The 13,832-nt window shown below is 46.0% G+C and overlaps 1 protein-coding gene across 5 annotated transcripts in view; it reads left to right on the plus strand.

The window, feature by feature from the left end:
* Window positions 1-13,832, plus strand: part of LOC142013758 (cystathionine beta-synthase-like) — a 67,825-nt gene that overhangs the window by 42,479 nt on the left and 11,514 nt on the right. For all 5 annotated transcript variants that reach the window (XM_074995566.1, XM_074995600.1, XM_074995590.1 and 2 more), the window contains exons 5-13: window positions 111-190; window positions 2,763-2,897; window positions 4,413-4,482; window positions 7,116-7,207; window positions 7,995-8,120; window positions 8,735-8,819; window positions 9,031-9,136; window positions 9,825-9,899; window positions 11,479-11,613. In XM_074995566.1, the coding sequence (XP_074851667.1) occupies window positions 111-190; window positions 2,763-2,897; window positions 4,413-4,482; window positions 7,116-7,207; window positions 7,995-8,120; window positions 8,735-8,819; window positions 9,031-9,136; window positions 9,825-9,899; window positions 11,479-11,613 (904 nt within the window). The remainder of the gene's footprint in view (window positions 1-110; window positions 191-2,762; window positions 2,898-4,412; window positions 4,483-7,115; window positions 7,208-7,994; window positions 8,121-8,734; window positions 8,820-9,030; window positions 9,137-9,824; window positions 9,900-11,478; window positions 11,614-13,832) is intronic.

A 13,832-nucleotide genomic window follows, 5' to 3' on the forward strand; every position in this document is an offset into this window, starting at 1 on the left:
CCCTGTTCATGCTAAAGTGAGAACAGCTCTTACAATTGAAACAGGTGGAAACTAGCTGTGTGGTTTTGTTTCTCTTGCAACATGCTTTGTCTGTATTTCCCCACTTCCAGGAATTGGGCTGGCCCTGGCCGCTACGGTGAAAGGCTACCGCTGCATCATTGTGATGCCAGAGAAGATGAGCATGGAGAAGGTCAGAACTACTAGTATTTCAAATAATTAAAAATAAATGTGTGTGAATATGTTTAGCTCCTGATGAGAGGAAGATGCCTTCTTTTTGGCTGTGAACTTGGGCACCAGTGCACTGCAAACCAGTATACCATGTGTTCGATATTTTTAAGTAATTGATCAGAGTATATGTATTCACCCCTTGAGGTAGGGGAAAGACAGGGATGGTTGCTGTATGTAGAGGGGTAAGCCAGGCAGAGGGTTCTACTTTGCAGGGTATTACTTCAGGTTGCATCCTGGGAAGTGTTTGCACGCAGCTAAAAAGAAAAATGTTCTTTGATCAGCTTAGGGAAATTCTGCTCCATATGTGCTTAGGATGCTTTAACGACAAAGGAAAATAGATCCTCATGGAATCCTTCATGGTACAGTGGTGAAAAGGCATATGTTTCTAGCCTTCATGACTCCAGCCTTGCGCTTGAGTGCAATCTGGTACCATTCACTCAGGTAGAACTCCCACTGAGGTCAGAAGGAGGCTGGCCTGAGTGTCCTGTGAGTACCCCACTCGCAGCTCAGTGTGAAGAGGAGATTCAGAGCAGCTCATCAGCTCACTGTGTGGAGAAGGAGATCTTGGTCAAAATAGTTCCCTTACACCAGTGCTGGGCTGGATGGCAAAGAACACAATGTGTACATTCGTGAGTAAGCAAGACACAGTGCATGTGCTTCGTGGTGGGAGGTTTTTAAAATTTGGTTTTACTGCCTGCATTCCACTCTTTGAACCAAGAAGCACTATGTCCTTCCTGCATGGAAGCCATAAATTCTATATTGGCGTGGCCGCTTTAAGAATCTTCCATTCCCAAGTCTTGGATGTGTGAAATATTTGCAGCTGTTGAACTCAGGCAGGCCTGGGGTACAAATCCATCACACAATTGAGAGAGTAACAGAGAGTAAGCCGTGCTAGTCTATACACTATCAAAACAAAAAGCAGTCAAGTAGCACTTTAAAGACTAGCAAAATAGTTTATTAGGTGAGCTTTTGTGGGACAGACCCACTTCTTCAGACCTGAGTCTGGTCTGGTCTGGCTATGGTCTGAAGAAGTGGGTCTGTCCCACGAAAGCTCACCTAATAAACTATTTTGCTAGTCTTTAAAGTGCTACTTGACTGCTTTTTGTTTTGACAATTGAGAGAGGTACCCGAATGCTACAACTGATGTATTTAAATAGTGACTTTCATGCGGAGGTCACAGAGTGTCCAGCCAGCTTCACCGATTAAAAACAGCTTTTCCGTTGTTGTAATTCAGCCACGTTGAGAGTTCGGGGGGTGTGAGTAGCTTAAAATCTGCCTGTATTTTACAAAAATCAAGGACAAGTAAAGCAAATAAATTCATCCACCTAAAACTACAGTAACTGTAGGAAGGCAACCACAGAGTGGAACAAAGTGAGGCCGTTGAAACAAACATAAATACTCTCATGGCAAAAAAAAAAACATAAGATTTTTAATGACCACACATTAGTAGAAACTGTTTTAAGTGTCATCTGAAACAGGCAGCAGCTCCAGCAGTGGAGTGCCCTCTGCTGTTCTACTGGCACGTGGGCAAAGCTCTGACATAAAAGGAGGAGCACTGCGTGATGAGTTGCCTGCACCACCTCCGGCCGCACCTGGATCTGCCCTAGAGGCCTGTTGCTCAAGAGCTCACTACAGCCAATCTTCCTTAGCTAGTGACTCTCTTCAGAAGCTCGCGCTTTGCGTGATGTGACTTGAAATATATGAAAATGCCTATGTTGAGGGATCTAACAATTGGCTATCTAAGTGGAGACCTACTGCATAGTATCTTGGCATCGCTGCACGTGACAGTTACTTCTTATAACGTTTTTATTATGATGCTGTTCACGGGCCAACTAAGAGTGGGTCCTAGTTCGTAAGGCACTGTGCAGTTCCTAAGAAATGGTAGTTGTAGACTACGGCGCTGGAATCTTGGGTGCGTCTTGATTATTCTGTAAGGTAGCCAGCATGTACATATTTTTAATACTTGGCACGAAGTAACACCTCAGTATACATACAAAAAAGGGGCATGTAGGAATGTTTGAGTTCTCAATTCACATGCCAGACAAGCGGAGTGTAGCCAAACGTTTTTCTTATTTGCCATTGAATATTCAATTTTCAGGCCAAATCCATCTTGCAGTTTTCAAAACGCAAGTGTTTAGGATAGCATTGCCTGGCAGTCTTGATGAGAACCCTTTTGACTCTGTACTTCTACCAGCTGACCTGATCAGATTTTATAGGGGAGAAAAATCTTCAACTAGGCTGGTGTGAAAATGCAGGTGTGCGTTAGTGACAAATGTGCAGCCCATAAATGTCATGCCGTGAGACGTTTACAAACCTAAATAGAGAAGATTGCATTTAACCTGCATGAGGCATTTGTTCCAAGACACAGTCTCTGGGGATTGAATTCAAACAGACATATGCGGTGGGCATGGTGGAATAGCCCACAATAGTTTATGTGAAGTTTCTATTCAGCTTCCACCCCCACCCCCCATCCACTGGCATACCAGAAGAAGCTCTGTGCCTATGGAGATTTTTGACTGACTCTGTTTGATTAGGTGGATGTTCTGAGAGCCCTTGGTGCTGAGATCGTGAGGACCCCAACTACTGCCCGGTTTGACTCCCCTGAATCTCATGTGGGAGTAGCGTGGCGACTGAAAAATGAAATCCCCAATTCCCATATACTAGATCAGGTAAGTTCCTGAATAGCTGAGGTGTGTGTAAGGGGTAAGAGAGACATATTGGTAATATTGTTTCTGTTCACCACAGAAAAAAGTGTAACAGCAGCCCTGGATGGAGGTATACGTAGTTTGAACCCGGGATCTCTGGAGCTAAAAGTTGCTGTTGCCATACCAGGTTCCTTAGTTCAACAAAAGTGGCAGATCACAAATGTCTCGTGTGGCGCAAAAACCCCAGGGTGACCTGACTTTTCAGACTGAAGCAATGTAAATCAACAGGTTTAATAATGGATTAAGTCAGCAGGCAGGCAATATTGATTTTGATCATCAATTTGAATCTTGTTTCATAGTTGTACTTTTTAGTTATTTTCCTAAAGAAAAATTGATTCTCCCTACTTAATAGCCATGAAAATATGTTTGTTTACAACTAAATCTGGCCTTTGCACTAAGCTTGGTATTTCTTTTCGCTAATGAGGATAATACACTATGATTGCTTAAATAATTGTGCATAGCATAACATACTTTCATTCAGATGTTTAATTTTTACATTTTGTTTATTATGTTACAGGATGATACATTTTCTTACTTGTAGATTATCTTTTTTGTGTTTTGTGTCAAGCTCTATTTGACTGGAAATTTGAATTGAACTAAATTGTGCAAAAGTAGTATTGGATTGTTTTATTTTAAATGTTCTGGATACACAGGAAAAAATTGGAAAATATGGCGTACATTTGCAACTGGCTGATTTTATTAAACAAGGGAAGTATCTGTAGTTTGTGAATTGAACTGATTTGTTTCTGTTCACCATGTGCTTCAAGATTTTAGATGTAGTAGATCTCATTGTCCCACACTGAGGTTTCTTTATTCACCGATTAGAAAAGGAAAATAAACTTTTCTACTTTTTCAGATCCAAGTCAGTTTCTTATCTTCATTCACTTACTAATTCATTTTAAAGGTAACTGAATAAACTAAAATGTAGAAAATACTCCTTGTACTGGCAGAAGAGACTACTGCTGTCAAAAGCTGATTTAGCACTTCAGACTCTTTTTTTTGTGGTATTGACAGATTATAGTAAATTTAGGCCTTAAAGTAGGTTGCCATAATTCATTTTTAAAGGTTTAATTTCAATCTAATTTTAAATAATAAGTATTTTTATGTACTCTGAAAGAACCATCTGTGTTCTCTGCTAGGTTGGCAATTCTGTACATCAGAGTTATATAAAGTTCAGACTTCTACAGAAAATAATCTCATAAGCAAATTGTCCTTGGCTGTAAGGGATGTTGAGACCTTAGAAGTACCTTGGCACAAATGTGTCACTTCCTTAAATTGAGGCAGCTGCAGGAGTCTGTTCCTGGCCATGTAGAAGAAGTATTGGTGAATGGATGATGAGTTTTTTTTTTAAAAAACTGGTGAAAACCTGTAGTGTCACTGGGGGGGGCGGGGGCTCATCATTTTTCAGTCTGCTCTTCAAGGTGCAGTTTCTATGAGCCATTTCATGGTTCTGTGTTTTTCCATTGTATTTTAACATAGTACCGCAATGCCAGTAACCCCTTGGCACACTATGACACTACAGCGGAGGAGATTCTGCAGCAGTGCGAAGGTATGCTAATTCTTGTGCTAGCAGGCTTGTGAATTAAGGTGTGGAGTGCTCTTGTTTTCATCTCCCTGTGGAAATCAGCCCTAAGCTGTAAGGGATATGGAACTGCATAGGTTCCGCAGGGTATATGTAACCACCTAATTCAAATGAGTTAGAAGTGTGGGATTATCATTTGTATAAGAGCCTTTTTGTTTTTGCTTTCTGTGACTGGCCAGGCAAAGTGACAAGCACTAGGTCAGGGATGGGGAACCCCCCGCCCACGGTCCAGACCCTGAGGCTCAGGCTCCCCTCCATGGCATCCAGCCCGCAGTGGGGTGAAGGGTGCCTGGCAAGTCAGATCCAGCAAGTGCAGTCCCAGTGCAGACCACAGGCTCGGCTGGAGGCTGGGAGGGAGGAAGAGGCTCTGGGTGCCACTGCAGGTTACTGCTGTTCCCCCCATACCCGGAATGAGAGGAGGGGGAACAGCAGCGGACTGGGCATCCTGCCTGGAGGTTTCCTATGGCTGCCATGTTTGGCCAGAATGCTGACCAATCAGAGCAGGGGACGGCAGTGCCTGGGAGCAGGGGGAGGGAGCACAGAGCCATGTGTATCTGGGGGTACTGTAAAGGTAAGTGGTACCTCTGTCGCCCAGACCCTGTGCACCCAAACAGCCCTTGTGCCCCACCCTGACCCCTCCCTTCCAGATCCCACACCCCAACCTTCCACCCCGCTCTTGCCCAGACCCACACCTCCCTGCATCCCACTCTTGCCCAGACATCGCACCTGCACCCTGCTTCTGTCCTTCCCTCCCAGACTCCACTCTCCAAACACTCCTGCACCCTTCCTCTCACCTGGACCCACACCCCAGCCTACTTTTGCACCTCATCCTGCCCAGAAACCCACCCCTCTCCTGAACCCCCCCGGGCCCTGTTGCCCTGGCTCCCATATGGTCAGGAACCACATTTTTTTGCTGCTTACTTCTGTGGTCCCCGTCTGATTTTGTGTGTGGGTAAGTGGCCCTTGAATTGAAAAAGGTTCCCCACCCTGCCTGAGATAAAAACATCTGCGTACCCCGGTGGAGGTGAAGAGCTAGAGAGTTTGAATGGTCACGAGTAGGAAGTAGTCTTGGGTGTATTTGATTTGTAAAGGATTTGCTTAGAACTTGTCTCCTCGTTCTTAGTCTCAACTGTGTGTGTGGGTTTTTAATTTTCTTTTTTGCTTATGGATATATAATGCAGAGTTTTCTTTCCACCACACTGGATAATGTTGTATAAGGTCCACTTACCCCATTACAAGACTTTTCTCAGTGCGTATATTAACAGTACATATACACTATATTAACAGTTTGTTCTGATCTAGCACCATTTTATAGAGGATTAAATCAAAACCAACTAACAGACTATAAATACACAGCAATGTGGTCCACAAGGTTGTCATGACCGTACAGTGAAAAACAGATTTTCATGGTAACACTGCCAGGAATTATGCATGAATTTACCATGGCACAATTGTATACATACCTGACCAGTAAGTTTTGTGTTTGGAGCCCAGCAGAGGGAGCTTCCACATCAGATTTCTTGGTCTATCCCATAAAACCTCACTTTCTGCTTCGCTGTGGGATTTCTAGATTTAAAGTATCAAAGCCCTTCATTAGGCTTTGACATCTATAACGATCTGCATGTAAAGTGCAGTTTTAGTCTGAAAAGTAACTGTAAAAATAGCACAGTGAGTTTTTGTCTAGGCGTGCTTTCTATTCCGAATTCCCACAGGGATAGCAATGGTATTGCTGACATAAAACTGAAGTCTTGTTTTCTTCTCGGATCTAATCCTCACTCTCACTCCATCTTGCAGAATCTATGGGCCTTATTCTAATGCAATCAGTGATGTAAGTTGGATAGCATTGCCTCAGTCAATTACACCCATGGAGGGTCAGAATCAGTGTTCCCTGTAAGCTCAGCACATGGGCGGCCACCCGTGAGAGCCTCAAATGCCACCCCGCTGATTAGCAGAGTGCCCACAGGGAGTAGTATGTGTTTCAGTTGGTGGTGCGCATCCACATGTTTCTTGGTGCACATAACAAAGTTTGTTCTGCGCATGGATGGGAAAAATTAGAGGGGAACATTGGTCAGAAATCAGCTCCTGTTTCTTGAGATGGTTTTTGATTTATAAACATCGCTTTTGTTAGGAGTTGCTGCAGTGCTCTTTAAATAAATTATGACCAGAAATAAAAGACAGTTGGATAAAATAGCTGTTGGCCAATTTGTTAATGCACAAAAAGAGCAGGAATAAGGGATGGGCGAGTGTTTGCTGCTAGATAACATAAAACAGATCCACCGATGGCAAACATGATGTCCATCCCTCAGCCCTTACCCAAAATCTCAAATATGGGTGTTGCAGCACGTTAGAAGGCTGTCACAAAGCTGGATTTAAAAAGGGGATTTGGGAGCGGGGCAGAGAACAAAGTCTCAAGTTAGGTCACTGAGTACACCTATTGTGAAGTGAGAGCTACTTTCCGTTGTCACCTTTCTGACGTTAATGGCGCTCTCATTGGAAAGAGTACTGTGCATCTTGTCCTTTCCTGGTCTCCAGTAGGGCTTTTATCTAGAATGCCAGTGGATGTTTTCACCGTGGTATGTGATTTCTTGTACTTGAAACAGGAAAAATAGACATGCTGGTGGCTGGAGCTGGCACTGGAGGCACTATCACTGGCATTGGCAGAAAACTGAAAGAGAAATGCCCAGATTGCAAAGTAAGTGGCAAACTTAATGCACCTGGTAACTGTTTCTAGCTGTGAGTGTTCCTCATGAGAGTAATCCCATTTTTCTCACCTCTGCCAGTGCACTTTACCCCATGCCTCTGACATGTCTGCTTGTTTTAACTTGTTCACAAAAGCCACATGAAGCCACCTCATTCTTTTTTCACTTGTGACCCAAGTCACAGTTTGATCCTGAAAATTAAACCATAAGTTCCACATGACCCATATTGAAAAATGTTAGCATCTCAACTGTGTATATTCTGGACACCCACCCACTTTTAATGAGAAGATGTTTGCGCTTTCCTTTCACTGACTTCACAGGAGGTAATTCAATGGGATCACTGAATTTTCAGTCCAATGAAACTTGTCCCCTGACGTAACATGAACTGTGTGTCCCTCAATAAGTGCATTTTGTTCCTGCGTCTGTTTTTTGTTTGCTGCTCCTGGTACAAAATGGGCAAGAGAGCTGACTTCTGAGTGGACTTGGAGCAAACACCCTCCCTTGAACTAAACAAAATCTGTGTAAAATGATATGTGCCTTCCCCTACAATGTCCCACACCCTGACGAGCAGCTATTTGGCTTTGAGGTAGAAGCAACAGCAGGGGAACTTGCCAAAGAACAAACGAATTAAAGACCTTGATCAGTGGCCATGGCTATTCTGTGCAGGGCCATCATGAGAGTTTTGTGAGACAACTATTCTAACGTGACACTTTGTTTTAATGGCTGTGGTCCAACAGAACAGTGAGTAACATTAGCCAAATCTGAAATCTGCTTCTACAGATTATTGGCGTCGATCCCCAGGGCTCCATTCTTGCTGAGCCTGAAGAACTGAATACATCTGACACGACGACATATGAGGTGGAGGGGATTGGGTATGATTTTATCCCTACCGTGCTGGACAGTTCAGTAAGTCAAGCTCCCCAGTTAACCATTCCTTATTTTCTGCTCTGAGGAGGGGAAAAGAAATTGGAAATATCCTAACAGCTGCTGTAAAAGAGGGACACAGAGAGTGTTCTTCAAGATTAGAGGGGTTAGGAGGTATGAAAAAAATGTACTTTCTTTGTATCCCAGCAGGCAAAGCAGCTCCAGGGGAACTTTTAAGCTGGACACATTTCTCTTGCTCTTTCATAATGCTGAGTGGAAATGTGCCGTGCAGCTAGCTCTTCCCCAGAGCAACCCCTTCAAATAAAACCAAAATAACCCCAAACCACCACTTGAGCCCTTGTCCAATGATGTCATGTACCTGGCAGAAGTCACTTTCTTGGCCAGGCAGCTGGAAAAGGAGGCAAAGGACCATTTTTCCTGGTAGCTTTTCCCCACAATCACCTAACTTAAAAGGCAAAGTACTTTTTCCTAGTATAGGGAATACCACTACTACCAAAGTAGTAGGCCAAGAAAAGCTGCTGGAGGATGTGATACCAATGGCAAGTGTGTAATTTGAAGCAACTGAGCGGCATCTTCCGAAAGGGGGATAGATCAGCTATGTCTTTTTTGTCTCCTTTTCCCCTCCTCTCTTTTAGGTGGTGGACAAGTGGTACAAGAGCAATGATGAGGAATCTTTTTCTCTGGCACGCATGTTAATCAGAGAGGAAGGATTACTGTGCGGTAAGGGTTGATACTAATCTCCCAACCATTTTGTGCATTAGATGGCACCATTGTGTGAGTCAACCTTGTCCGTGTTGGGATTAAGGCTCCAGAGTTCCTTTCTCCAGCCTTGATCTCCTGCTCACCCACGTTTTTTCCTAACTTTATCCTCCTGTTGCACAAGTGGCTTCCAAGTGTAGCAGTCCTGACTGTGTGATCTGGGTGTTGACAGGTGGCAGCTCTGGCAGCGCAATGGCGGTTGCTGTGAAAGCTGCCAAAGATCTAAAGGAGGGTCAGCGCTGTGTTGTCATCTTACCTGACTCCGTCAGGAACTACATGTAAGAAACTGCCCCATTCTCTTTTTGCTTTGCACCTATTTCTTTTGCAGAGGTGGGGCATTCACACTGTTTAGTGATTTTTTTTTGGGGGGGGGGGGCACCCAGCTTAATGCCTTGGATAGGAGTCTAGTTTACCAAAGGTGGGAATTCCGCTTTCTGAAAATAAGGACCCTTCAGGTTATCTCAGATTTGGCAACGACAAGTCACTGCTCACTTTGGAAAAGTTCCAGTCCCGAATTGCTTTAAGCCTTTTTATTGGGATCTTTGCTGGAACTTTTCAAGGAATTAAATACCGCTTAAAGTTGTCCTCTCCCCTCTCTCTCCCCTGTGCTGTTGGTTGAGAAGAATACTCTTCTAGCAAAAGCACGTGCTGGGAGCAGAAAGGAACCAGTTACCCATTTTACAGCGTGCGACCACAAAACTGTCCATGTCTTGGAATTTAATACCTTCCCGTACTTCTTGCTTACAAGCTGCCTTGTTGTATAGCGGTGCCATTTCCTTTTTATTTTTTTACAAATATTCAACCTACATGTCCCTTTCCATAAAGACTGACTGAGCACTGTTGTATGCTTGTAATTACAGGGTGATCTGTGCAGGGAATGTAACTGTGCACCATGACGTGTATTCACAGTGTAAATATCATCTGGTGAGGAGCTCATAATGTCTTTGCTTTCTTGGTGGTCTCCAGGTCCAAGTTTTTGAATGACAAATGGATGACCCAGAAAGGGTTCATAAAAGCAGAAGATGAAATCAACAAACCTTGGTAAGGCCCTTGTGTCCATTTGAGCTTTGAGTCTGTTGCAGTGTGGTTGACTTCTTCACATTTCACTATAAATCAAGAGGATTTCCTTGCTGGTTTAATTTGGTCTTCTGTTCAGTTGGTGATACAGGGAAGCCTGCTTAAATCAACAGAAATCTTGTTAGTTTTTCACTTGGAGAAAGATTTGATACTTTTGACTCATTGACATCTGCAGTTCTTAGAATGAATGCATATTAATCCCCTTTCCCAGCCCAGTTATTCATGACACTTTAATGCCTCCTTGTCTGTTACATTGTCATCTATTAATTAGGCAGATCAAGATGCTGATGCACTTTTGTGGGGTAGGGACTGTTTCTTTTGTTTGTGCAGCATCTAGCATAGTGGGGGCCCTGGGCCATGACTAGCACATCTAAGCACTGCAGTGATGTGAGTAATCCTCCTTTGTCACGTGCTGTGAAATGGACATTGTCCGTTTGACATCTAATCGGTATCAAACGAGTGAAAAGAAGTTTCTGGTACTTAACTACCCCCAGGTCCCTGCTAATCTTTTGGGGTTTGCAGTCCCTTTTTCCTACCTTTAAACAAACTCCTGCCTGTCTCTCCTGTTGCTGTTGGAAGACCCATGCACAACACAAGGGGCAGGGTTTACTGTCACTATTGTGAACGCTAATGATTCAGAATTAGTAAATTGGGAAAATGCCTTCCAATGTTTTTATTTTTATTATGGTAGTGGCAGAGGCCTCAGGTAGGAGTGGAACTCTGTTGTGCTAACAGAATAAGAGATGCTCTGTACTCCAGTGAGCTTAGTTGTTAGTTTATTTGGATTGCTGTCTCCTAGTGTGTGCACAGCAAAACTGCAACCTTAGCTGGGGCCTCCAGCAGTGGTTGCTCTGCTGATCAGCTGGGTGGTGTTTGAATCTGCTGCATGGCTCCCCAAGTGCTCAGTTTACAGCATGGGTGTCCAACCTTTTGGCTTGCCTGGGCTGCAAGAGGAATTGTCTTGGGCTGCATATATAATATAGTTAATGTATATAAATCACATAATAATGTTAAAAGTTTATGATCTTGTAGGGCCGCATTACTAGCTCTCCAGGGCCGCATGCGGCCCGCAGGCCACGGGTTGGACACGCCTGGTTTACAGGGAACACTGGCCTCCAGATGTTACTCTACCATGACTAATTGATGCTTGGTTTCCAGCCAAAGTGCAAAACTTGGTTGGACCAAGCAGCTGAACGATCCTGGAGGCTGAGGGTAACGCTGACGGTTTGCAGCACCATGTGCTCTTATCCTGGTCTCTCACTAAGCAGCTTCAAGTATGTTAAAATGTTCTTTTCCTCTTTGTAAATCCAAGGTCTAAATAACCAAACTGGCGGTACCTGTAATGGCTGCCGGCCATCTGCTGCCATAGTAATGAAATGAGATGGAAAAGGGACACAGTTGTAATTATTTCCCTTCCTGAGTCCAGAAGACCCCAAGGGAGCCTTTTGGGTGGTAGTGAGGGGGCTCCATTAAGGCATTTTAAGGCCTGGCATTTTCGGAGGAACAGAAGCGTTGCTGTAAAATCTGTGTGTTTTCTCCGCAGGTGGTGGCACCTCAAAGTTCAGGAATTAAGTCTCTCTGCTCCCCTGACAGTGCTTCCAGGTGTCACTTGTGAGAAGACCATAGAAATCCTCAGAGAGAAGGGATTTGACCAGGCACCTGTGGTTGATGAATCTGGGTATGTTCAGATATCAGTGTCTTCCTCTCTTCCCTCCAAAACAAAACCGGTTTTCTGTTTCTTAGGTCCTGTTTACACTTAATGAATGAGAGGTGTGCCACCTTCTGTCATTTGATTCTCCAGCAGGGTCAACAAGAGTTCAGAAGGGTCATATTACACACCATACAGCTTTCCGGTTTAAAATGCTGTCAGGTCAGGACTATCTTGTGCTTGATCTAATAGGTTCCTAGCTCTCCTGACCTTATATTTGAAATGTCTCTGTCCGTAATGAAGAAATGTTTTTGTCTGGGAGATTGCTGTGGACTCCTGGTGAGGAATAGATCCAAGTGAAACCTCTCATTTAATAAAACTTAAGGTGGGCCACCACTTCCGCAGCGCTGGGTTTTCTCCGTATGTTCTTCGTAGCATTTCGCTACAGGGAAAATTGGACAGTAGTCTCTATTCTGGGCCAAAAGACGCTTCCAAAATTTCAAATGTTGAAGCCAGGTCCAACATCTTCCTTCCCTCCTCCTCCACTGGGGAGCCTGCTGAAGAGAAGATATGAGCTCTGTGAAGTGACCATCTGTCCCGTTTTCACTGGGACAGTCCCATGGTTTAAGCAGGTTCCTGCTGCCTTTAACAAAAAAGCTCATTGTCCCATATATTCACTCCCCCTGCTGAGCTGCTCTTTCCCCACGTCAGTGCAGCTGCGGCTGTAGGTAAAATCAGTCAGGAGCTGGCCCAACAGCACGTACTGGCTGGCCAGTGCAGGTGGCAGCAGGAGAGGGAGCCAGGGGCCCTGCCATGGAGGTAAGGCAGGGTATGTTTGTGGGGTAGGGTCATGTGTGTTGTATCCCCCCTAGGATTTTAAGGAGACCTGGTGCCCCAGCAGTGCTAGGCGGCCCCTCTGTGGGGCAGCTGCCCCTGCAGGTGTGGAGACCACTGAGGGGAAGTAGGTCAATCCCCACCACAGCACATCCTCCTGTGCAGCTGCCTCCCTCTTCCCCCACGTGGAGCAACTGCCTCTGCAGCCAGGGAGCTCTCCTGTGGGGCAGCAGCGCCATTTCTGGCACCCCAAGGCATGGAGAAGCCATGGAGCTCACATGCTGTGAGGCATGGGGCAGCAGCCCTCTGCAGCCGGGGAGGCCTCCCCCCACAGGGTGGCAGCCCAAGTGCTGGTGCCCAGAGGTGTGGGGCAGCTTGGAGCTGCAGCTGTCCTCCACAGTCAAGGAGCTCCCCTCCCAGCCCACCCCTCCCACTGCAGGGCAGCAGCCACCGCTGGAGTCGGGGGGCATCCCTGCAGCATTCCCAGAGCCTGGTGGTGGGGGGTAGCTGGGGAACACCCTCCCGTCCAGTGAGGTAGCAGCCCTGTTCCGGGGCCCCGTGGTGTGGGGCGGGCAGAGAGCTGCACTTGCTTGGCAGCCGCAGCCAGGGAGGCTTTTCTCCCCACCCCGTGTTTGGGACAGGGAAATATGGTGTCTAATGGTGACCTTAGGCTTGTCTAAAGTTTCTTACTGAGGCCAGCAGAGACTTATTTAGATCTGCCAGTTCATTTTAACTAGGCCTAGGTGGCAAATTGGTATAGCCCAGGCACTATGGACCCCTATAGTGTCGGGGCCCTGGAAGACCAGTACCACAAATTTTAGGTCAGGTCTCTTCCCCCAGCCCTGTCTGCAGGGCCCCACAGACCTCCCCTAAGCAGCCCTGCCAGCTGCCTGACCTGAGACACCTGCCCTGCACCCTGCCCCACCTGCAGCTCTGCTCCCCTCCAGCAGGGTGACATCTGTGTCTGCCAGGGAAGGAGGCACACGACATTCCCCCCAGCCCCCAGGCTCTTGTGCGTGGAACCCTTCCTGCTGGGGGGCCTTAGGTGAGTGTGGGGGGGGTCAGGAGTGGGGCGGGGGGCATGGGGGCCCCAGACACTCCCAAACCCCTCATCCGCACCCCAGAGCCTGCACCCCAAACCTTTGTCCCAGTTATGAGCCCTCCCACACCTCACATCCCTCATCCCCACCCCAGAGAAAGAGTCCTCTGCCCCCCACACTTTTACGAGGCACAAGTAGTGGGACTTGGACCCACTCTGGGCACCGCCAGAATTTTACAAACCTGCTGCCTCTGTCCGTAGGCACCGAGCCGTTGCCAGCATCCGCCTGCCTTGTCATTTAGAACGCCTCCTAGCAGTTTGTCCCATTGTCTTTCTGAATCTGGGAGCTGAGCACAGCCGAGTAAACGTGAGCCCA

Source organism: Carettochelys insculpta, chromosome 1 (genome assembly GCF_033958435.1).
Source record: "Carettochelys insculpta isolate YL-2023 chromosome 1, ASM3395843v1, whole genome shotgun sequence".
In the NCBI taxonomy this organism is placed as follows: domain Eukaryota; kingdom Metazoa; phylum Chordata; order Testudines; family Carettochelyidae; genus Carettochelys; species Carettochelys insculpta.